This window comes from Melopsittacus undulatus, chromosome 6, assembly GCF_012275295.1.
Source record: "Melopsittacus undulatus isolate bMelUnd1 chromosome 6, bMelUnd1.mat.Z, whole genome shotgun sequence".
Taxonomy (NCBI): domain Eukaryota; kingdom Metazoa; phylum Chordata; class Aves; order Psittaciformes; family Psittaculidae; genus Melopsittacus; species Melopsittacus undulatus.
In genome coordinates this window covers 29,131,215-29,153,868 of record NC_047532.1, presented here as the reverse complement: position 1 = coordinate 29,153,868, position 22,654 = coordinate 29,131,215, and the positions used below count along the sequence as shown (strand labels likewise).

At 39.0% G+C, this 22,654-nt stretch overlaps 2 protein-coding genes across 5 annotated transcripts; one reads left to right on the top strand and one right to left on the bottom strand.

Annotated features, from left to right (window-relative positions):
- METTL18 (methyltransferase 18, RPL3 N3(tau)-histidine) lies at positions 1 to 2,610 on the bottom strand. 2 transcript variants are annotated; one of them, XM_031047176.2, is made up of 2 exons: positions 2,389 to 2,610; positions 1 to 2,063 (listed from the first exon to the last, which is right to left on the bottom strand). In XM_031047176.2, the coding sequence occupies exon 2, from the start codon at positions 1,856 to 1,858 to the stop codon at positions 809 to 811; it is 1,050 nt and encodes a 349-aa protein (XP_030903036.2). In that variant the 5' UTR covers positions 1,859 to 2,063; positions 2,389 to 2,610; the 3' UTR covers positions 1 to 808. The 2 variants fall into 2 exon arrangements, with proteins under 2 accessions (XP_030903036.2, XP_005147130.2); XM_005147073.3 differs by having other exon boundaries at positions 2,405 to 2,610.
- On the top strand, positions 2,489 to 22,376 carry FIRRM (FIGNL1 interacting regulator of recombination and mitosis). Of its 3 annotated transcripts, none has more exons than XM_005147074.3 (24): positions 2,489 to 2,644; positions 3,142 to 3,181; positions 3,844 to 3,932; positions 4,988 to 5,092; positions 5,668 to 5,808; positions 6,473 to 6,635; positions 6,992 to 7,076; positions 7,635 to 7,773; positions 8,264 to 8,344; positions 9,299 to 9,363; positions 12,076 to 12,224; positions 13,112 to 13,220; positions 13,753 to 13,939; positions 14,979 to 15,061; positions 15,451 to 15,502; positions 15,847 to 15,936; positions 17,154 to 17,339; positions 18,019 to 18,141; positions 19,040 to 19,135; positions 19,575 to 19,688; positions 20,121 to 20,225; positions 20,544 to 20,624; positions 21,355 to 21,468; positions 21,770 to 22,376. In XM_005147074.3, exons 1-24 carry the CDS (start codon positions 2,546 to 2,548, stop codon positions 21,953 to 21,955), a joined length of 2,682 nt encoding a protein of 893 aa, XP_005147131.1. In that variant the 5' UTR covers positions 2,489 to 2,545; the 3' UTR covers positions 21,956 to 22,376. The 3 variants fall into 3 exon arrangements, with proteins under 3 accessions (XP_005147131.1, XP_030903034.1, XP_030903035.1); XM_031047175.2 differs by having other exon boundaries at positions 2,499 to 2,527; positions 3,155 to 3,181; XM_031047174.2 differs by lacking the exon at positions 19,575 to 19,688 and having other exon boundaries at positions 2,497 to 2,644.
- The last annotated feature ends 278 nt before the right edge of the window (positions 22,377 to 22,654 follow it).

Below are 22,654 nucleotides of genomic sequence, written 5' to 3'. Positions count from 1 at the left end.
TGGTTCTGTCAGTTCCCTGGATTGCATGTATAGGTTTGTTGGTTGTTGTAAGGAACTTCTCTTTTACATAATCTTCTTTCAACTCACGCTTCTTAAATAGAAACATTTATTTCTGAGAACAGTACAGCTTTTCCCAGTTATTTGCTGAAATTTTCTTAGAGTAGCATGTCTAATCTGAACGTGAAAATTCACAGACCACACTAGTAAATATTCTCTGGTACAGTTTTTCAAAGGCTTGAATAAAAATCGTGTGTGTTATATATACAAATATGACAAAGATTCGTGGAATTGCTAGCAGAATAGAAGCCAAATGATAAATACAATCATATCGCCCTCTGGTGGCAAAGCAGCAGAGCACACAGGCAAGCAGTCCAGTCTGAAATCCTGATGCTGCAGTTAAACCGTATCAGAGCTGGGAGCTTGACCACCGGCAGCTGCTTCTCCCACCACACGAGGATGATAAATCATCTCGTTGAGGCTGCACTCAGCAGCCGCTCCTGTGACTTCCAGTTCTGGCACTGCCAAAGCAGTAGAGTCAGGGACAGGGGACAGTGACTTGCTTCATTTTAAAATACACATAAATGATAATTAATTGGCATAAACAGATGCAGGTTTAAGCAGAACTCCTATCCAAAATAGATTCAGAAGAGTCCTTCACTTCTAGTCAGACATCAGAATTTGTCAAACATCTCAATAACTAGCATCCTTAATCTATCAAACCAGAATAACTCAAGAGAGGAAAAAGCAGAGACATGAGGAATAAAACATTTTGTCTTTAACATATTTCTGAAGGACCAGTGGTTGAATTTTAACAGGACTCTTTAAAGGCCATTTCCATAATACACCGCTGCAGTCCCTTATCAATTGTTTTAACTATGCTGGTCTTGAACACATTTCTCTCTTCAATGAATTTCTCAAAGAGGGGGATACCACCACCAACCCCAAAATAATGTTCTTTGCTTGCCAAATACACCCGGCCATTTTTATCCAAGAGCTGAGCCAGTGTGTCATGCAACGCACCGTAGTAGTCAGGATTATAGATAGTCTCAGATGTGAGTATTACATCATACTTTGAAAAGGGTTTCTTGCTGCTTAACAGGAGCTGGGTGACTTCAGACCACTCTCCAGAAAAAAATCTGCATCTGGTGAGCACATCAGGTGGATGCTCTGCTTTCTTGGGCCTCTTTGAAGGAGGCTGGCTAGTTTTAGTGTCACCCCCCTTGCCTGTCCTTATGCAGTTAGCCACTGCATTAGGCAAGGTTATTTTGTCAATCACTGTGCTGTTGTAGTCCTGAAAATGGACTTTTTCAGCTTTACCCTTTAAAGCAACTATTCCCAGCAGACCAGCCCCACAGCCAAGATCCAATACGGTCTTGTTGGTGAACTCTATTTCAGCCTCGGAAAAGTAGTCTATAAGATCAAAGGTGCATTCCCAAATTTTCAGTCCTCCCTCATAGGCTCCTGGGATGAGATCAGAATGAGAAGAAACACTTTTAGACAAAATGCCTTCTTCGTCAGCATTACCTGAGCATGCCATTTCCACTACAGACATGTTTATGTAATACAGGCCTGATACTGTTCCCATTACTTTATTTTCCAATACTTTGTTGAGATCTTCAGGTATGTCATGCTCCTTGGCAACTTTAAAGCACAAATTCTTCTTTGATGGTTTCTCATCTTGGTGATTATTGGTACCCAGCCTTGGGCTGAGGTCTCCTACAGCATCAACAGCTTGCTTATTTATTTCTGTGGATTTCTGCTTGTGTTTTGGAGAGTGCAGCTGTAAGTCCATCTTATCATGAGTGTCTGCTTCATTGTTGTCATATTCATCAATAGAAAAATTAAATCGAAAAGCCATTTTCAGGAATAGCAGTAACAAAAAACAGCCATCAGCTTAATTTATTACAGCCTGAAACAGTCATCTGAAAGCAATACTGATACAAACAACATTATTTTTCTTCTTTTTTTTCTGTAGAGGATGTTTTTATGCAGTTGTTGCTCTGGGGAAGAGGGCTCTACAGGTAGAATCTCAGATGTTTTGCCAATGATCGGGTGAATTACATCTGGAAATAAATAGTTTAAGTACCATTAAACTGCCAAATAGTAGTACAAACAAATTAATTGTAGAATTTTAATTTTCGTTAAAAAAAAAACAACAAAACAAACACCTTCCCCCAAAAAAAAACAAAACACCTTCTAAACACTGCAATGTGTAAAAAGTTACCAGTGACCACATCTCTTGATATAGGCAGAGGTTAAGGCCTAGCTTCCGTACCCTGCACCCCGGCTAAAGCATGCAGGCGGGGCAAGAGGATTCTGCCCAGTTTATTCACTCCATGTCTCCTCACAGCATCCCCGTCCCCCATTCCCGTACCAACCCCTACTCACAATCCCCTCCGCTTACCCCACGTGTATAACTTCCGCGTACGCAGAGCGCATGCGCGCTCGCGGAATAAAAGGGGGCAGGGCGAGCGCGCAGGATGCTGGGATATCGGAGGTAATATTTTTCCCGCCGCCGGGTGCTGAGGTGAGTGGAGCTTGTGCCATGTCTCAAGCAGATCCTGAGTTGCTTCTAGAAGAACTGGGAGGCTGGGACTGGGACCTCTGCCGCAGGGAGCTGCCCGCCGTCCTGCCCCGCCTCCTTATATCCTTCCCGGGAGAGCGGTCCGGCTGCTGGGTGGTTGTGGGGAGCCGCCCCAGAATTACGGGAGGGGGGTGAGGGTGTTCCTCTGCAGCATTGCACAGTTTAAGCAAGTAAATCCCTGGGAGGCAAAGTGCTGCAACCTTTGTAAGGGGCTGACACAGGACAGAAAACCTGTGTGCCGGCTCTTTCGCTGGAAACGAGTACGGCGTTTCACTTAAATAAAAGGTACATGGTAGAAAATAGCGTGTGGTTAATCAAGTACTGTATGTGATTTCCCTCATCCCCAAACTTCCAAGACTTGTTCTCCAATGCACTGTAGAAATACTTGTGCTGATCGTTCAGGTACTGAGGTACCTGTGTTGGTTGTGGAGTATCCCCACCAATTTCTTAACAGTAGACGAAGTGTACATGGAACAGTGTTGAGCGCAGTCACTGTGGCTTCTGTAGAAGCTTTAAATGTAACTTTCATGCAGAGAGTTTCTTTAACGTTTTCTTACTCTATGTATCAAGAGTCTGAAGACTGGAATGAGCATATTCGTAAGTAGTGACAAGGAGTGTCTCTTTTTCCTGTGGATCATTGTATTGCAATTGCATTGTAAATCCTGCACTACTTAAAAAAGCTTATGCTATAACTAGTGACATTCGTGATCTTCAGCAGTCCTGCTGGATCTTGCATGTTATGTGAGTTGCATGTTGAATAAGCTTTATAAAAGCACATAAAGAACCTATGCATGTAAGGCTGCTTTTTCCTTCTCACTACAGATTTTTAGATCTTTGAAATAAGGGTGCTTTTTATCTTGTATTTCACCGTCTTTTTGGTTGTTATCTTTTAAGTGGCAAAACTCCTGTAATACCTGATAGTGATAAGAAAATGAGGCTGATACGTAAGAGTTCGGGAGTCTGTTGTGTATTAATGCCAACTAACATATTAAATGTACAGCTATCTGCAGTTTTGAGTATGGGAAATTGTGGTTCCATGGGCAAACAATTGTGCTTAGCCTTCAACTAAGCGTAGTCAGGTGTGATGCAGTTATTTCTCAGATAATGCATTTGTGGCAAATCTTGTGTTGACTCTCTCAGAATCAAATACCTGATCTGTTTCTGCTTGATGCAGTTCTTTGTTTCGTCTGGTAGCTTGCTACATATTTCTGATAATCTCACATTGTTTTTCTTTAATGCTTAAATATTTTGCTTTGCAGGTGTTTTGAGAATCCTGACTGAAATGTTTTTGCCCCATATCAGCCTTGCTGATTTGGAACAAACTTTTTTCTCAAAAGTATTACCTAAGGTATGACAGTTTCAATTGAATGTGGAATTTTTCTAAAGTCCAGAGCTAAAACCCACATAGAATGCAGTGATTGATTCATTTTTGAGGTCACATGTTATAACTTCAAATTAAAATTTTACCCTTTAAAAGTTCCAGCGGTTTTTGTTGGATTGTGTCATGGTTTAAACCACAACGGATTGGTTTTGTGATTGTTGCCACTCTTCATGGTGGGGAGAGGGCTGACCATGCAGTATTCTGCTTTATAGATGCAGTAATTGATTTGTTCTTTGGAAAAGATTGGTGTTTTTATAAAATGAGCTGGAGAATTTTTACATGAGGTAGTCTCTCAGGACAAATAAACTGAAGAATCCAGTGCTTACGTATCATGAATAAATATGAAATTTACTTATATTCCTGATATAAGTTTCAGGTCTCAGATTGTATCTTTTAAGAAGCTTGTAAAAATGTCCACTTGTTTTCCATTTTGTTTATTTTATGTCCTTTAGCAAATATTGGAGATAACAAGAAAGATGCCTCAAAACAGGCATATTCTGAAAAGGGATTCCTGTACCCTACCAGCTTATGTAGTGTCCCACTGATGTCTGGAAGTACCTCTGTCTCAGCAGTAGCACTCATCAAATATCCAGAGACCTCAACCAAAGGAGAAATTATTGGTGTTTGTAGATGATAGTGTTATTTTTTTTTATGTATTCAAAATGCTAATAATAATTCTAAAAATAAATACAATTCTGAAACAAAATGAAAAGTTTTTTAAATGATATGGTTTTAACTAAGTAAAAAAAAATCTTTGGTAGGATGAGGTACATATTTCAATTGAATTAGCTGTGAAGTCTGTCTTTTAATAGGTTTTAGAAAAAGTAACAGCTCCTGTAGCTTCTGTTTGTTATTTGGGAAAACCATAAGGCAGTTTTTGCTTCTTGGTATGTAGTGCTATTTTCCACTGTATATCAGTAGCTTGTGACTCCCTGCCAAGGAAGCAAGTAGATACAGAATGGTATTGGTATTTGCATATGTGTTTCTAAATAAAATGTTTAAGTTTTGTTTTGTTTTGATAGACTCTACAGTTATTTGATAACTTGATGTGTGAATTATCCACTGAGGCCAAAGGATTAACCAGCCAGAATACAGAGTTACGCAATACTGTGAGGAACCTTCTACAGGCAAGTCCTATGAAATATGTTACCAAAGGAATGTTTAAACTATTCTTTGATTTTACCTAAACAGTTAAAAGATGCTTAGTATATTTTTTGCCAGCTGTTAACCAGGCAGCTAAAATGTAACTTGATCATCCTTTGCAGCTGAAGTTCAATTAACATTTTGTGCATTATTTGATTACATCTAGCATGTGATCCTAACCATTATTTAAAACTGCTAAATCCCAAATCTCAAATTCTGCTCAAGTTTCTAATGTAAATAGAATGTGATTCTCTGTATTTAAAGAGTGAATGGGGCACCTATTTATACAGCCGTTTAATTCTGAATTTTAAAATGTTTGTAAATTGAGAATAGTCAACAGAAGGATGAAGCTTTCAAAGAGCATATAGTTTTGGAGAAAAGCTCTGGAATTGTTTTTATTATTTTATAGAGCTTCATTCATCTTTAACAAACTAATTTACGCAAATATCAGTGGCCTTTAAATGCCGTAAAACTCTAGGTGCAATTCAGCTAAGGAAAGATGCTTTTGAAATCATTGCAGAAGTGAAAAACATTTGTTGTTGTTTACTCTTGCTTTAAGACTCTGGTGCAACTGTTGGAGACCCTGACCAGTTGTGTACGATACGTCTCCACGCTGCAGGAGTGTGTGCCTCTGGAGAGCATCCGCACACTTCCAGCCTCTGTTTTTTATGTAATAAAGAGCACATTTACACACTGCAAGGTAGGTCCATGTTAGAAGGAGAGAGAAATTCTTATACTGGTTGGCTTTTAGGAAGCACTTTGTAAGATGATCCTATTTTGAAATAATATTTTTGTTGATTTTTTTTTAATTTAAATTTAATTGTTAAGTAGTTTACACAATGCAACAGTAATTCTTTCTAGAACAGCAAAGGTAAAACAAGGTTTTCATAAGGACACAATAGCCTTAATTTTCACTTTTCAATTTGTCTTTTTTATGGAAACATTTACATCAGTTTTCCATGTCAGGACTTGAACTCTGGTGCCAAATATCTAACAATTCTAATTTTAAAGTATTGGGAAATATTTGGAATGCTGCTCCCTTTGTTGCTAACATTGCACTTTTTTTTTTCAGAAGTATGATCTTAGGTTTGTATATTGAGGCTGACTCCAAAGCCTGGTTAAACTCCCTAGAGCTGGGCAGGATCCATTAGTTGTTGGGGAGGCTGCAGGTGAATAGCATTTTGTATTTAACAAACAGGGGTTGGTAGCAGAATCTGTAGATCTGGCTGTATATTGAGTTACAGTAGGTATGTCATCACTTTTTTTTCCTCAGTGTAACACTGGACAAAGCTCAGCACATGAAAAATCATGCTCTGATTCCTGAACTTTTTTTTTTTTTTAAACCTCTTCTCTGCTTCCTACAGGACAGTGAATCTGTGTACTGTGGGCAACTTCATTTGATTTCTGACCTCTTACAAGCTATGTTCAAGGAAACTTACTCTCTTCAGAAGCAGCTGATGGAACTGCTTGATACAATTTCCATGGGCTCTGCTTCTACTGAAGATAACATCACAGATATGGTGTCAGGTATATGTGGATCTAAAACTTTTTTTAGTTTTCTCATTCTTTTTTCTATAGAGAGTATGCCTCAATTTTAAAAATAGGGTTCTAAGTATGCTCAGTTCCTGCTTTCCTTATCAGCCTCCCAGAAAGCAGCAGTCTGAAGCTGTACATATTTCTGATTTTCTCCTGAAACTTTCTCTGGAATGGAGCATGTTGTGTAGGTTTGTAGGAAAGGGGCAGCACCTAAGTACTGAGCCATTTTTCTGACTTGATGTCAGTGTGGTAATATTAGTGCTTGTGATAGCTGCTGTTTTTCTAGGAGAGTAGCATAACTGTGAACTCATGTACCTGATGTAAGTCAGTTGTTATTTCCTCCTTAGTAATCCACACTGTGCTGGAGATATGCTCTGTCATTTCCAACATGGACCATGCTCTTCATGCCAATACATGGAAGTTCATCATCAAGTATGTCATTGAATTCTTTGGATTTATAGTAAGATAAACAGACTGTAATTCTAAATAGCCAGTGTTTCAATAGCTTTATGTTCAGAGTTTCAAATACTATTGAAATTAGAGAATCCAATTTAGCTATTTAGTTAGAAGTAAATCTAGAAATTTAATTTCTAAATTTACCTAGTGAGCAGAACCTTTTAAAAGTTCTGTCTAGGGAGCTAAGAATTGTGCATTAAAGGTAACAGAAGCTTGACTTGTATCACAGTGCAGAAGAAAACTTGGAAAATTTGTCTGAACATATAATCTTAAGAGGTCTGACTCTGCAGGCTTGTAGGTGGTTTTGGCCTGAGTGATGCTGTCTTGCACTTTCATGCTGCCTCTCCTTTGTGTTTGTATGTGGCTGTGAAGAAGGTTGTTCTCTCTAAATTTCTGGTTTCGGTGTACACAGGTATTGCACCAATTAGTGTTGTATAAAAGCCTAAATAGAAAAATCAGTTCTTTGGATTTGTACTAACTCATGGCATGATCACTTCTGACAATAAAATATCTGATTACATGTCTGTCTTTTAGGCAAAGCCTGAAGCATCATTCTCTGCTGCAGTGCCATCTGAAGCACAGTGATATCCTCAGTGGCCTGTGCAATGACACTCTCTTTTCTTTTCACTCCTGCTTGCAACTAGCTGAGCAAATGAAGATGTCAGAGATACAGGTGAGTTAAAATGCTCCCAAAGCTGCTGTTAACTTGAGAAGAATAAATTTTTTGTGCTGTATTGCTGCTTGGAGTGGTTTGCGGTTTTTTTTTGAGGTTTTTGGGGCATTTTATGGAGGGTGTGGTTTTTTTTTTGGGGGGGTTACTTCATATGGTAGCAAAACACCTTGTTCTTTTGAAACCATGTGAAAATGAGGCCATCACTTTGTTTAGGTGGGGGCACTGAAAATAAGTTTCCACCATACTCTATGGGATTTTTTTATTATTATTTTTATTTTATTTCCTAAACTGGCAAAATCCCAAGGTCAGTCAAAATATTTCAATTCCGAGTGTTGGTCTAAAGATGTTGAAGCACACATTTTAAAATCTTTTTCCCCCATAGATGCAGATTCTGTAAAGAATCAAGTTTGAACATTGTTAGCAATCTTAACTTTCTTATTGTATTACTCTGTGTATTAAGTTTTAGAACTGCTTTTTTTTTCTGGGACAGGAGGGCACTGACCTCAGGCTCTTCCAGAAGACAGTCAAACTGTGCAGGTTCTTTGCTAATTCCCTGGTACACTACACCAAGGTAGGTTTTAATACGTCTATGTTAGTATTCTATGTTAGTATTAAATTTAAGCCTCTGTCTTGCAAAGGGAATAATTTTGTACTGTGTAATATGTTAATAATTTAGTAATTATATGGGAGTTGTAATTAACGTCCATGCATAACCTGCTTGTAGTTCCTCTGCCCATACATACTCACAAGCTTAAGCAGGTTTACTGCTAGGGTTTAACAGGAAAACAAATGAATAATAAGCTATTACAATCAGTGTCATCACTGAGGAGTTGGTAGATGTCCAGCCTCTACAGGCAGCCTTGAGTTAATGCAGTAGTAGCTTCATCTGGAAGAACTAAGCAGATGAAACCCATTGCCAAGTTTTCAGAGTTGTTGCTTGTTTCAACAATTGAAAATGATGTGGCACGCTAATAATAAGAAATGCCTGTGTACTGTTAGCACAGACACCAACTTCTGCTTCTTTTCCTGGCCCTTTCATTTTGTTGTTGTGGTGTTTTATCTTTTCATTGTTAGAAGGCATGCTGTAAATCTACCCATTTTAAGAATGTACATGAAAAAATTCCTCTAGGAACAGCAGTGATGGCGCATTCTGCATCTGTTCTGTCCCATTGTGGGGAGAGGACACAAAATGAATAGCATTGTGACAGGATAGAACTGCCTTACAGCATGTATGAGACCACTTCAGAGTGCAGCTCTCTATGGCTATTACAACCATACTTCTTATTATTTTTTTAAAATGAGTTTACAGATATAATTGTTTTACCTGTAATATATTTACATGTAATGTAATTAATATTAGGCATGCTTTGTTTAGTGTTTGCTTTGCACTTGCTTTGTGCTGCGGATTGTTAGAACTGAAGTTTTTCCAGTGTAGTATTTTGTGCACCAGTATAGCACAACAGAAAGTGTATTTAATCATGCATTTTATATTAAAAGTACCATTCAAAATTAATGGCTTTTGCAGGAATTTCTTTCTTTCTTCTCTGATTCATGTTCTCAGTTACATCAGCTTTTTCTTCAGATATACAGGTAAGAGAAGTAGAAAGAGTTGATTATTGATAGTATCTTAATAACATCTCCATATTGCATTCTTAAATTTGCAAGTATTGTGTGATGTAAAAAATATAGTTCTTGTTCCAGAGCTGTTGCTTTTCTTTTTTTATGTATGGAAATCTGGGTTTTGGGTTTTTTTGTTTTTTTTTTAATGGGTATTTTTGTGTGATACTAGTTACCTGAACCCCATTCTTGAGCAGTGCTGACAGTGTGTGCTATTGACAAACCACCAACTTTGTTGCCATTGCTTATGTCAACATTTCTTGAGTTCTGTATAGAATATGCAGATTGATTGTCTTCAAAACTGGTTCTGTTTGTGCAAGTTCATTTGAAAATTCTTATTCCTAAAATCTCTATTTCTGAAGGTAGGATTTATGTTTTGGTCATGCAATGAAGCAGCGAGGCCAAGTTACAGCAGAGCAGCCCAGCAGTGCACCTTCCACTTTGAAACAAACAGTAGTGTGATCCAAGTATCTTGGGCCGCATCAAAAGGAGCGTGACCAGCAGGTTGAAGGAGGTGATCCTGCCCCTCTGCTCTTGTGAGACCTCACCTGGAGTATTGTGTGCAGTTCTGGTGTCCCCAACATAAAAAGGACATGGAACTGTTGGAACAAGTCCAGAGGAGGGCCACGAGGATGATGAGGGGGCTGGGGCACTTCCCATATGAAGACAGGCTGAGAAAGTTGGGGCTATTCAGCCTGGAGAAGAGAAGGCTGCGTGGAGACCTCATAGCAGCATTCCAGTATCTGAAGGGGGCCTACAGCGATGCTGGGGATGGGCTATTCATTAGGGACTGTAGTGATAGGACAAGGGGTAACGGGTTAAAACTTAAACAGGGGAAGTTTAGATTGGATATAAGGAAGAAATTTTTTCCTGTTAGGGTGATGAGGCACTGGAATGGGTTGCCCAGGGAGGTTATGAATGCTCCATCCCTGGCAGTGTTCAAGGCCAGGCTGGATGAAGCCTTGGGTGACATGGTTTAGTGTGAGGTGTCCCTGCCCATGGCAGGGGGTTGGAACTGGGTGATCTTAAGGTCCTTTCCAACCTTAACTATTCTATGATTCTAAGTCAAATCATGCACAGTCAAGAAAATTCAAAATTATCATTCCCTAGTAATCCTAATTCTTGTCTCTTTCATATATAACTAAACAGCCTAACTAAAAAAGAATTAACTAAAAATTACATTTCCTTTATTTATTTATTTATTTATTTTCTGTCTTAAATTCTACTGAGAGGAAAAATCCAAGACTGAATCATAGAATCATAGAAAATCATAGAATGGTTTGGGTTAGAAAGGGCCTTATGTTCATCTAGTTCCAGCACCCCTGCTATAGGCAGGGACACCTCATCCTAGACCATGCTGCTGAAGGCTCTGTCCAGTCTGGCCTTGAACAGTGCTAGGGATTGCGCATTTACCACTTCTTTGGGCAACCTGTTCCAGTGCCTCACCACCCTCACAGTGAAAAACTTGTTCCATCTAACCTGATCTTCTGTTTAAACCTATTACCCCTTGCCCTATCACTGCAGTCCTCGATGAAGAGTCCCTCTCTGGCATGCCTGTGGCCCCCCTCTCAGAAATTGGAAGGCTGCTATGAAGTCTCCATGCAGCCTTCAGATGTCAATGCAGGTGTCAGCAGCAACATTTGACAGATTGTTTCTACTATAAGACAATGTATGGAAACATTTGTCCTGAAGGGAGAAAGGTTCAGAGAGTATCCTGAAATTTTGTATAGCTTTACTGTTACATTTTTAGTCTTGTGAAAACTCACAAAAGGACTCTGGTTCTCCTGGAAGCAAATGTTATTTTTAATGTTATGCTCATAAAGCATAACAGTCTGCAAGCAGCTTTTTGTTTTTCTTCCAAAAGTTTTGTTCTATTTGTTGCAGCAGTGGGGAAGAATAGGGAAAAGTGGCCATTGCCATAGTGGGCTGATTTCAGTCATTCTTTTGGAATTGAAACCAGGTTCTGTCGTGAGATGTGTGCATGAGTTCATGGCATGTTACGCTGCAAGATAGGGTGAATTTTTTTATGAGTTTCCTCTTCTAACTTTACTTACCTTGTAGATCTTTCTCAAGTGGAAGGTTGTAAACTTTTATTCACTCAGAAAACTGGGCAGGATTTTTGAGTAGGAAGGTAGCATTTTTACAGTCACTTTATAAAATGACGGTAAAAAACCTTCAAAAGTAGCAGGTTTTCATTTGATGATCTCTTTTGCTCTATTCTCGTATCACATCCTTTTTTCTTTTATTGGCCAGGTTTGTTTTATTCTTCAAAGAAATTGTGTTACCTTTTATTGGTGTCATGTTAAATTAGTGCTGTCACATTTATGACTGTCATATTGTGTATCCAGGTGTTTTCTTGGCTTTTCATTGCATGACATTTTTTGAGATTTGGTATATTTCTTCTTATATCTGTTATGTATTTTACCTGCATTTTCCATGAGTGTGTAAGTTTTTCTTTCAGTGTTTAGTAAAATACTGAATTGTGATGCTTAGTTTAAAGGCTGAACGCAGAGTTGTAACTCTCAGGCTACAACAGATATTCTAAAATGGGGAGCCATTTCTGCCTTTTGTTTCAGAATAACAAGGAAACCATTGATTTGTCTTTTTGTAGCTCTTTTCCAAAGTAGTGTTACTGCAAATGCTACTGAGAATATTTAACTTTTTTTTTTTTTTATCCCCCCTCAGCAAATTTCCTCCCAGTCTCTATGCTCCAGAGATCTCTGAAGTTCACCGAGATGAAATATCCCGGGTATTTCTTGTGGCTCTGGACCCTCTCATCAATCAGCTTCTTCCCTTTAGCCCTTTTATGGAGCAAGTGTTAAGTGAAAAGCTAGGTGGGTTTAAAATACAGCTACCACTGCTGTAAGTACTGTGCAAGCATCTCTAAAGGATCAAGATTGGTATTTTGACTTTTGAGAGCACAGGCAATATTCTGCACTGGTTTGCTTGTCTCCAGTTCTTTCAAAAATACGATGAGATACTTGGTTGCATCCTAACTCAGATGAATTTTATAACAGATAGTTCATGTTGCTGTTGAATACATCTTTTCCAGAGTTACTTACAATAACTTCAGTATTAGTATTAGTTTTGCATCATTTCAGTCCACATTTGTCACAGACTTTCAAAGTAGGCTGAAATTTTTCTGTTGTTCTGTTGATGGGGGAAGACAGCTATTTTTTTTTCCTAATTAATTATTTTCTGTGGAAAGTTGAATGCCTTAAATCTGGAAAATGCTCAGCTTTTTGTTGTAACATTCCACGCTCCCGCATTTCTGCCCTGACCAGCATGTCATAATTCTGAGATAGCTGACTGACTTCTTTCTCACGTGTGCACTCTGGCCTTCTGATTATCCTGGCCTATCCGCTTACAAGAAAAATTTGGTTTCAGTATTTGCGTCATCTAGTGCTTTCAAGAAGAATGGAAGCATGAGGCATCCAGATTGTAAATCCTTTGCAGTATCTTGCAGTGATAGTTCAGAACTGGAGTATTTTAGATTTTACCTGATAGAGTATATTGCATTTATTTTTCATTCAAGCACAATATTCATGATAATACGTTCTTTTTTTCCCAGCTGTGTCTGTAAGTAATTTTTTACTATTTTACTGGGGACTTTATGTTTCACCAGTTGTTCATCATTTTTCACTTGCTTAAAAGCCAGTTTACACACACAATATGTTTACCAATTAGCAGCATGTTAAAAAAAACAATCCAACTTTTACAGGTCTCCCTCCTGAGCAGCAGCTGCCTCAGTGTCTCATCCTCATTACCATAATGGACAAACTGTCCTCTCAGCCTGAAGAAGTGCAAACTCTCTGGAACACAGGAAAAAGGTACTAAAAAGGTTTTTATTGTAGCTCTTCACCACAGCAGTCTGTACAGGCAGAGGGGCTCAGCTGTTGGAGTTTCCTTTGCAACTGAGTAGTAAAATTTGTCAGACTCTATGGATTTATATCCTTACACTGGGAAAAATGGGATCTAACGTTCAGTGCTATGGGGAATGAAGGCCAGAAATGTCTTTGTTTTTTCAAGAAAGAAATGGTATCTAGAGTACTTCCAGGGTAAGAAGAGAGAGATGAATGTAATTTGTTGATAGTTCATGAAGTTAAAATCTTATGTTTTTATGCCTGAACTTGCTAACAGTCACCTGAATTTGTAAAAGAGGGGAGTAGTCAGGTGCTAAAATCTAATCTAAAAGCACCAAAGTTATTGCTGCTCAAAGACATTGTTTCTGCTTCGAAGTTGTTTCTGCTCAAAGACAAAGTTTCTGTAGTACAGATGTTGCTTGCAGGCCTTGCAAGGATTGCAATTTACATATATATATGTAACCCAACTATTTTTTTGGTTTTGTTTCTCTACTTGCAGCCTATCTTTATTTTCAGCTCTCTTCTTCAGTTTCCAGCAATGTTCTGGTGAGCTTTCTCTGCCTGTGTGTTTGCCAGAGGTGATCAGTACAGGACAACTGACTGCTCCCATCACCCTCTATCACTATGTCTGTGTCCACCTGTGCTCCTTTATTGCTTCCACACTCCCATCACACTTTCCTCAGCTGGTAAGATTATTTTTGCTTATCATCTTTTCAGCTGTATGATGCATGGGTACTATTTAAAAAAGAATAAGCTCTTTCTAGTGATCTGGCTCTAAAGAGGTGCTTAGGTATGAAGTGATACTGTAGAAAGCTGTCATGATGCAACTACCTCACTGGGTTTCAGTTATACAGTAAATGTCACTAGTGGAAAAGGGGAAAATAAAGCTTCATACACATTCTAGAGGACATCAGTGGTGTTGGAAATCTCTGTTCTCTTTGGGGGTGGGAAGGTCAAGTTGTTATAAAAAAGTTCACTGCTTTCTTTTATGCGGTATCCAAGTTGTATGAACTTCATCTGCTTTTGTTAGTCTATACTGGGAAGTAATAAAGTGGAATTTAATATTTAGAGTAGATAATATTGTGATTGCAGCTAAGAATATACCATTAAATGTTAATAAGCAACATTTTCTGCTTCAGAGGGGTATTCTGGGCTTTGATTAATTTTATATAAAGTTTTAGAAGTTTTACACTTTTTACTACATATAGACAAAAGAACTTCTAGATAAATGTAAACCTTCATAAAATTCTGTCATACAGCAATGATAGCCCTAATTTAGTTTTTCTTTTTTCTGAATGCTGTATTCCTCTTTCAGATAAAATTTGTGTTCTTACAGGAGAAGAGGTTTTATTTGATTTTCAGTGAGCTGCCAATAAAGCTGGCAAGAAAATTGTCAATACATTGGTTTTAAAATTATTTAAAAAAAAACAAACCAAAAATTTGTAAGAGTTGCCTTGTGAAAAAGGGATGCACATGATGTAATGTCTTGAAAAGTGAAGGATCCTCAGCTCATTGAAATGACTGTACATGCACATTCAAAGAATGCAAAACTGAAGGTGTGCTTGATGGTGTAGCTGAATAGAGAGTATGATAATGAGTTCTTAAACCATTTTAAATCAGATAAGCTGAAAATCTTTCTAGATTTTAGGCTTATTAGTGGAGTAGAAGTCATAGTAAGCCTGTAGTCTGTTTCTGTGTGAATTTGTGTATGTATTTTCTCCTCAGGAGTATGCTCTGCTGGATGCTGTACTGGGTCCTAGTATGATCACATCTTTGCTAGCAATGGACTCATGGTGCTTCCTTGCCCGGTAAGATGTTTTTTATTACAGGTGAAGCAGGATTTCCACAGATCCAGTTAGTTCTCTTGTACATAATTTCTAAAGTGGTTTTTGTTTGGTTTGGTTTTTTTTTTTTTTTTTTTAAGCCAAATTGTCCCAGAATTGCATTATTTTCAGATATAGGGCATATTTTGAAAACTAGGAGCAGAAATGGCATAGTCTTTTTTATGTTCATGCAATAAAGGGGAATATACCTTTCCTATTGTTTAACAATTCTTTTTTGGAGCAGTTCTCACAGGTAAATTGGTTCTGTGTATATCAAGTTTAAATATATTAGAGGAAATGGCCATCTCAGACAAGATTTAGTCTGTAAAAAAGTAGGAAGTACACACTCACAAGCTTCTGTCTCTCACATTCAGGTATGGAACAGCTGAACTGTGCGCTCACCACGTTGCTGTGATTGCCCACTTGGTAAGAACCACAGTGATCTTTGCAATTCGGCACCAGTGTTAATCCTAGTTCTATCAGCAAACTTTCTAAATGACCAAAGACAGAAATTTTTATTTTTTTTTCCCAAATACAAATGGAGATTGCTTTAAATCTTTAAATTGGGTTAATAATTAGCGCAAGCAGTACCGTGAAAATATAAACCAGTATGTTTACTATTTCCAACGTGTCCTGCATTGTTTTATGTAGAGCGTTACTGCTGTGATCCCACACTGTGACTCTCAGAACGTTCTATATAGAATTAATTTGCTGAGTGTTGATTTTTTTCTTAATTTAATTAGATGCATTACCCTCTTATCCTAATTCAGATAAAGTCTTGGCCCAGTGACTGTTATGAGGTCTCTGCCTTGGGTGTTCTGCTGAGGCGTATGCTCTTCTTGATGGCTCCAGATCATCAGGCAAGTATAGCATGACATTTCCTCTCTTTAACAGGAGAGATTTGAATCACTGGCCTGTGTTAAAATATCCTCTTTCAGTTCTTCACTTGCTGTACTTGATACTGTACTATTACTTTGTCATAGTGGGTTCTAATTTGAACAGATGTGCTCTACCAAGAAAGGTACAGACACCTTTCTAAGAGAAGTCTTATTAGACAGAACTGAAGTCCTTTTTTTGACTAAGTATGAAAATGGCTCATCACCCAGATTTGCTGAAGCTGTCATTGTGTCTGCAACCAGTATTTATGAGTGTTCTCATGTGTCCTGGTTTGAGCAGTAGCAGTCATTTTTCTCCTTGGTAGCTGGTGCAGTGCTGTGTTTTGACTTTTGGGCTGAGAACGGTTGCTGATAGCAAGTATGTTTTGAGTTACTGCTCAAATGTTTGGTTTGTCCAAAGCCTTTTCTGAGCCTCATGCTCTGCCAGGGAGGAGGGGAGGCCAGGAGGAAGGAGAGACAGGACACCTGATCCAGGCTAGCCAAAGAGGTATTCCATACCATAGCACGTCATACCCAGGATGTAACCGGGATAGACCCGGAAGGGCTGGAGCTCTGGGGGGGATGGAGGAGGTATCAGTTGGTGCTCGGTCGGGCAGGGTGGGGTGAGTTATGGGTCGGTGGCTGGTGAGATGTTGTATTCTCTTCACTTGTTATTGGCTTTATCATCATCATGTAGTAGTAGCTGTAGTAGCTCCAGTCGTAGCAGTAGTGATTTATGTTACACCTTAGCTATTAAACTGTGCTTATCTCAACCTGTGGGGGCTGCATTCTTTGGATTCTCCTCCCCAACTCTCTGGGAGTTGGGGGAGCGAGGGGGGGGGAGTGAATGAGCTGTGTGGACTTGGTTTAAACCACGACATCATGCCATCAGATACAAAGACTAGCATCCCTTTCTTTTAGTGCCTCTATGTACTTTGGAGAGGCTAAAGCTCGGTCTTTTTTCTTGCTAGAGAGCCATTGTTTCAAGCACATGAAAGAGTAAGTTGCTTAATCATTTTGATGCCCTTATATGTGACATCAGAGGTGGCAGTAAGCTCAATTTTATTTAAACAAAAAGTTTTACACAATTTTTTTTTCATGTAATATTTCTAAAGCAAACTAGTAGTGCTTTTTGGTTTCTCAGCTTTCTGACAGATTACTGTCTTCTGGCCTGTTTAGTTCATATTAACTTTTGTTTGCAGGTAGAATTTGCTCATAAGTTTGTTCCGGAAGAGGTGGAGAACTTGGCTGTGTGGCAGCATATATCCCTAAAAGCCCTGAATCCTGATCTTAGGAAACAAGTGGCATGTCAGCTCTGTGTGGCTGGGCTCACACAGTGCAAGCAATGGCTGAATAGCAGGCACGCTTTAGGAGAGCTCCGATGTGTGGTAAGGGAGATTTGGTTTTCTTTGTGAAAATGTGGGAACTCTGGGTTTTCAGACTGTAAGGGTTCTGTTGCTCTCACTCCAATTCTGTTTCTACTGTGTGTTGCACAGCTTTTTCCATGCCTCGCTGCCACATGCATGAGTAAGAACTCTTTTTAATGTTTTGTGCTAGCACACAACACCTTAGGAGCCTCTATGCTGAGGATGACACCAGAGGTTTTACAGTTTACTACTTACTCTAGATACAATTTGCTCTCTAGGAAAGCAGATGTATTTTTCTTTAGAATTTCTGATTTATACTACATCATACAATTACTTATAAGTTTTAAAAACTTGGCTGTTTTAATGCAGCATCAAATCTGAAAGATGCTCACTGGTCTCCTTGGCAAAGGAGTGTGAGAAAACAGGGACTTCCACATGAATTCTCTGCTGCCAGCTATTGCCTGCCAATGCGGCTAATGACTGCAGCACTGTGTGAAACTCACAGAAGTAACGGATGATTTCCTTGCTTTGGAAGCTTTTTGGCTGCTGGCCCAGTGGATTAGCTATACGGCACAGCTGACAGAGCACATTGGGCTTCTTGCCATCTTGTATCATTTCAGATGTTTAATAGGAGCCAGGGGTTTTGGTTTGCTTTACATGTAGGTTTTTTTTGTCACTCTTATACGTTTTTTCCTACTAGAATACTGCCCTTTCTGTGCTGCTGGCTGCCTGCAGTTTTGCTTATGACGCTCTGGAGGCAGAGCTTCAGACATCTGTCTTGGGGGTGCTTGGTCAGTTCTGGACATTTCTCCAGGCTAAGCAGGTAAGAGAATTTGCTGCTCCGGTCATGAAAGCATGATGTTTTTGAGAGGCTGGTGCTGTTTCATTATGTGTTTGTTACTAAGTTGTTGTTTTGCTTGGATTGGACCATTTCTGTAAAGCTGTGCAATTGTGCTGCCCATCTGCTCTCAGCTGCTTTATGTATTAGACAGGCATGTACTTTGGGAAGAAGAGTTTGAATTTTCCTGAGCATTACATACATGGTTCCTTGTTGCTCCATCTGTTATTTAGTGTCAGATTCAGACTAGCTTAACAAGAAGCCTGAAACACATAATTCTTATTCATACCAGTTACAGAATTGGCCTGTTTTTAATGTTCTTGAGAATGAACAAAATTTGTGGTGATTTAATTAGCGCATAGCTTAACACACATAAAACCCCATAGAGCTAGCAACCTTCCTCCCAGATCTGAGAACAAGGGGTAAGGTGATTCCTTTGCAATTGTATACCTGTTCATGTCTGCAGCTGCACTAAAGAAAAAAGGATTAAAAGTGAAAGTTTGAGAGTGGGGGTGAAGAGTCAACAATGTGCCCTTTCAGGGATCTCTTCCAACCTCAGCCATTCTTTGAAGACATTTGGCAACTGAGAAAAGAAATAGTTCATATAACCATTACGTACTTATATTAGTGAGTGGAGGATGGGGATGAGGGATAGGCAATAAATATTAATTAAAAAAAAACTAAGAAAAGGGTCTTTTAAAGTGTGACTACCTACAAATATTGATATGACTATTGTAATATTTTATTCTGCTGCTTATGATGTGTTCTTTTCTCTGTGTAAAGTTAGCTAAGAAGTTTGGAATGCTACCATAATTTTAAATTCTTTCTTAAGTAGTTACTCCATAAGAATGCAATGTTACTAATATGTTGTGATGTGTTAAAGGTCTCAGATGAGCCATATCTCCAGCAGACACTGTGTTTGTTACTTCACCTTTTGGAATTTTTCATTCAAGCATTAGATGCTCAACTGATTACTCAGGTAAAACACCAAAACAAATCCTGTCTATGAATAAATTACTTCATGAAAACTAAGGTCTTTGTGATTTAATGAAATCCCAAATGAGTTACTTCATGGTCTGACCTACTCTTAACACATGGAGATTCCTAATTTTATTTCTTTCTTGATTACTTTCCTGATCTTTATACCAAGTATACAGCACTCTGGTGAACACTGTTTTTGAGAATCCCATTACTCTGTAAGACAGTTGAGATCTATGGATATGCTATAGAGCATGCTAATTTCTTTCTAAAGTGCATACTGCAGCAGCTTTATCCTAGCCAGTTTTATTGAAGGTGTAGCATTCCTTTTGTTTTCAGTCCAGTTTTCTAAAATCAATGTCCTAAGATTTAAAGATGAGACAGAACAGTTTTCACCTGCAATCTGTGCGATGAAGCTTCACTGGGTTCCTTTTCGGCAGGTATTTTCCCTGCAGTCTTCCCTTTTCCAGTTGGATCCCCCAGACCATGTTCGTCTAGCAATGGTGGATTTTCTCTCTTCTATGGGAAAAGTGTTTATACCACAAGAAGCACAGGTGAATATAATTATGGCCTTAGTGAAATACTTTTCAGACTTTGGATGAAAAGATGTGTTATTAATTTAAATATAGAGGATCAAGTTCTTTACATACAGGAGTGCAAGGATACAATAATCTTGGAGACTGATTAATGGCCTGTGGTAGTTCTGTTTTTCATTGAGACATGCTGAGTGCATGCAAGGTGCTTGCTTTATTTATTTGCTTGTTGCTTCTCACCAGTGAGAAAGGACTGATGTGTGACCCTCCAAGAAGAAAGAACAGAACATGTCACCTCCTTTAGAGTGTTGGGGTTTTTTACCAGACAAGGCATTCACTCTCATTTCATAAACCTGTCCCTTGACCTTAGACCAATTCTTTAATAACAAATCATGATGGTAGGATATGCACAACTGACTCTTCAGAACTGATAGGTACTTGTTCCTCTTTCAGAGGCAAGTTGTACCCCAGTTGTCATGTGTGTTTGCTTCTCTGCTGGCTGACCAGACCTGGCTGATTCATCAGCACGCATTGGAGGCATTCACACATTTTGCAGAGGTAAGTACAGCAGAACTCTGGATGTGTCTATTTGGCTCTGTTAATTTTTATTGTACAGAAATTCTTCTGTCTTAAATATTTGCTGCACTTCCATGACTAGCTTGGATCTGAGTATTACAGATGCTATTGCACATCAAAAGTAATGAGGCCTAGTGGAGCTACAAGTGATTTCACAACCTGGAAGTGAAGGAAGATGAAGCATTGTTTCCTTACATTGGTTGCAATAGGAAAGGGACAGTCAGGGAAACATTTTTTACTTTGTCTATTTTTCTGTTAATATGAATGTACTAGATAAAGATTACTCAACATTTTTGACAGGAAACAAGCCATGAAGATGTTATTCCTCAGTGCCTTAATTCTGAAGAAACTAAGAACAAAGTTGTTAGTTTTCTGGCAAAGGTATGTATCTTGCTGAACCACTTTACTGCTTTCTTGGTGTTGCGCACATCCATTTTACACAGTACACAGCCTGTGTCTGTGTCTACACCTGCATTATCTGCACAGTGATAAGTAACTTTAAAATAAATTGTTGATCTGGTTGAACTTTCCTACTTGCTTTAATCAGCAGAACTGACAACTGCCATTCCTCTGCATGCTGCTCTTCTAGTATGTCCCAACTTTAAGTGCTTGAACAAAACAAACAATCAAATGGAACAGTTGTTGTAAGCAGATAAGTTATCTAATAACAAGACAAGGATTTCATACTTTGGTTTGTGTGATTTCCTAGCCTGTTTCTCTTGGATTTGTTTCTGAAAGCCAAATGAACGCGTATGAAACGTATCTGTCTTTTTTGCATGTTAGAAAAAAATCCCTTAAGATCAGATGGCTATTGATGCAGAACACAGATAGTGGGAAGGAGAGGGTCGTTAGCAAGCTGTAACCTAAGGGCTATCTGGATGAACAGTATTTGACAAGCAGGTAATTAGCAAAAGAACTGATAAGCTGCCAGAACTCATGCTATACCAGAGTTGTAGATAACTTCAGTCTCCTCACAAGTGCCTGAGAAATTAGATTCACTTCAAACTGCTTAAGATCTCTCCCGCCCTTTTGTTCTGGCACATAAATGGAGTCTATGAAGGCTGATAATGTTGCCTTGGTTTAGTTACCTCTCCTGTGACATTCTCCCTAGACGAGGCAGGTAGAAGAGACAACAGAAGCACGAACAGAACGCATGAAGCAAGAAAGGATTACCTGCAGTGCACAGCTGATGAAAATGGGTGGAGAACTGGAATCAACAGGAGAGGTATGTGCACTTTTAAACTGTCTGGGCTCTATTGTTGATGTGTTAGTTCTAGGAAGTACCTAAAGAGATTCAAGATAGTCTTGCTGTCCTCCATGTTCTAAAATAAAAGGTCGCATACACTCCTGGCCCTTAGTGTTATGCTTGAATGCTTTGTACTGCCTGCCAGACAGCAAGAGCTCTTGCAAGATAAGGTAGTCTCTTGCACCTGTTCTCCACCTAAGGGGTTTCTTGCATTTAGATGAAGACTGATCACTTCTGCAGAGGCTTATAAATAATGTCTCATGTTTACTTAAATCTGCAGCCTCTGGCAAAAAGAGCTTGTCACTCGCCTTCTGAGGAGCAGTATAAGTCAGCGATAGGCACTATGGAGGGGGCAGTGGAGGCTGTGAAGCTGCTGCTCCAGAAGGGATCACCCCCTGCTTGGCTTGCAATGAAACTGGAGGCTCTACACGCAGCTATAGCCATCCTCAGAGACAGTGTACGGTAAGGTGTGCTCAATAGGGATTAGAGATAATAAAATGGCTCAGCCTCCCCTTCATAAGGAAGAGATGCCCTTGTACCACAATTTCCGGAAAAGAAAAAATTATACAGGGCAATGCTCTACTGTGCTGCTGTGTCTCAGTTAATGTGCCAAAACGAAATGGGGTGTGAGATGTTGGCCTTTCACAACTGACTGGAAGGACTGATACATTTTAATGGTCACTACTATGCCTCTGAGCTGTGATTTTGTATATTGCCAATATATAGCTTGCTCTTCTAAGCTACTGTATGGTGCTAACCATTTCATGAGATTGTATTTTGAATACTAAGATGTTTGAACCTGTTGTAAGTTATCTTTGTTGTCCTGTACAGGTGACCGGGCAGTAGGTGTTTTTATCTTAATTTTAAAATACATTCAAGTATAACAATTTAAGGCTCCCTGCTGTTCTCTGAACATATACCTCTGCTGCTGGTTCCACTCCATGCTACGGTCCTCTTTTAAAAACTATCTTTATTGGTCACAGCTACGAGGAGAAAGAATGTAGTGCTTAAGTAGTAAGTGTTCAATGGTCCTTCACTGCACACTTCCTCGCACTTCCTGTGCCATCCACTGACAGAACTATACAAACAGAAATAAAGGAGTAAACTGTACATTTATCTTAAAAGCATCTTTTAGCTAGAAAGTTGAAAGAAGCCATTTCTAAGA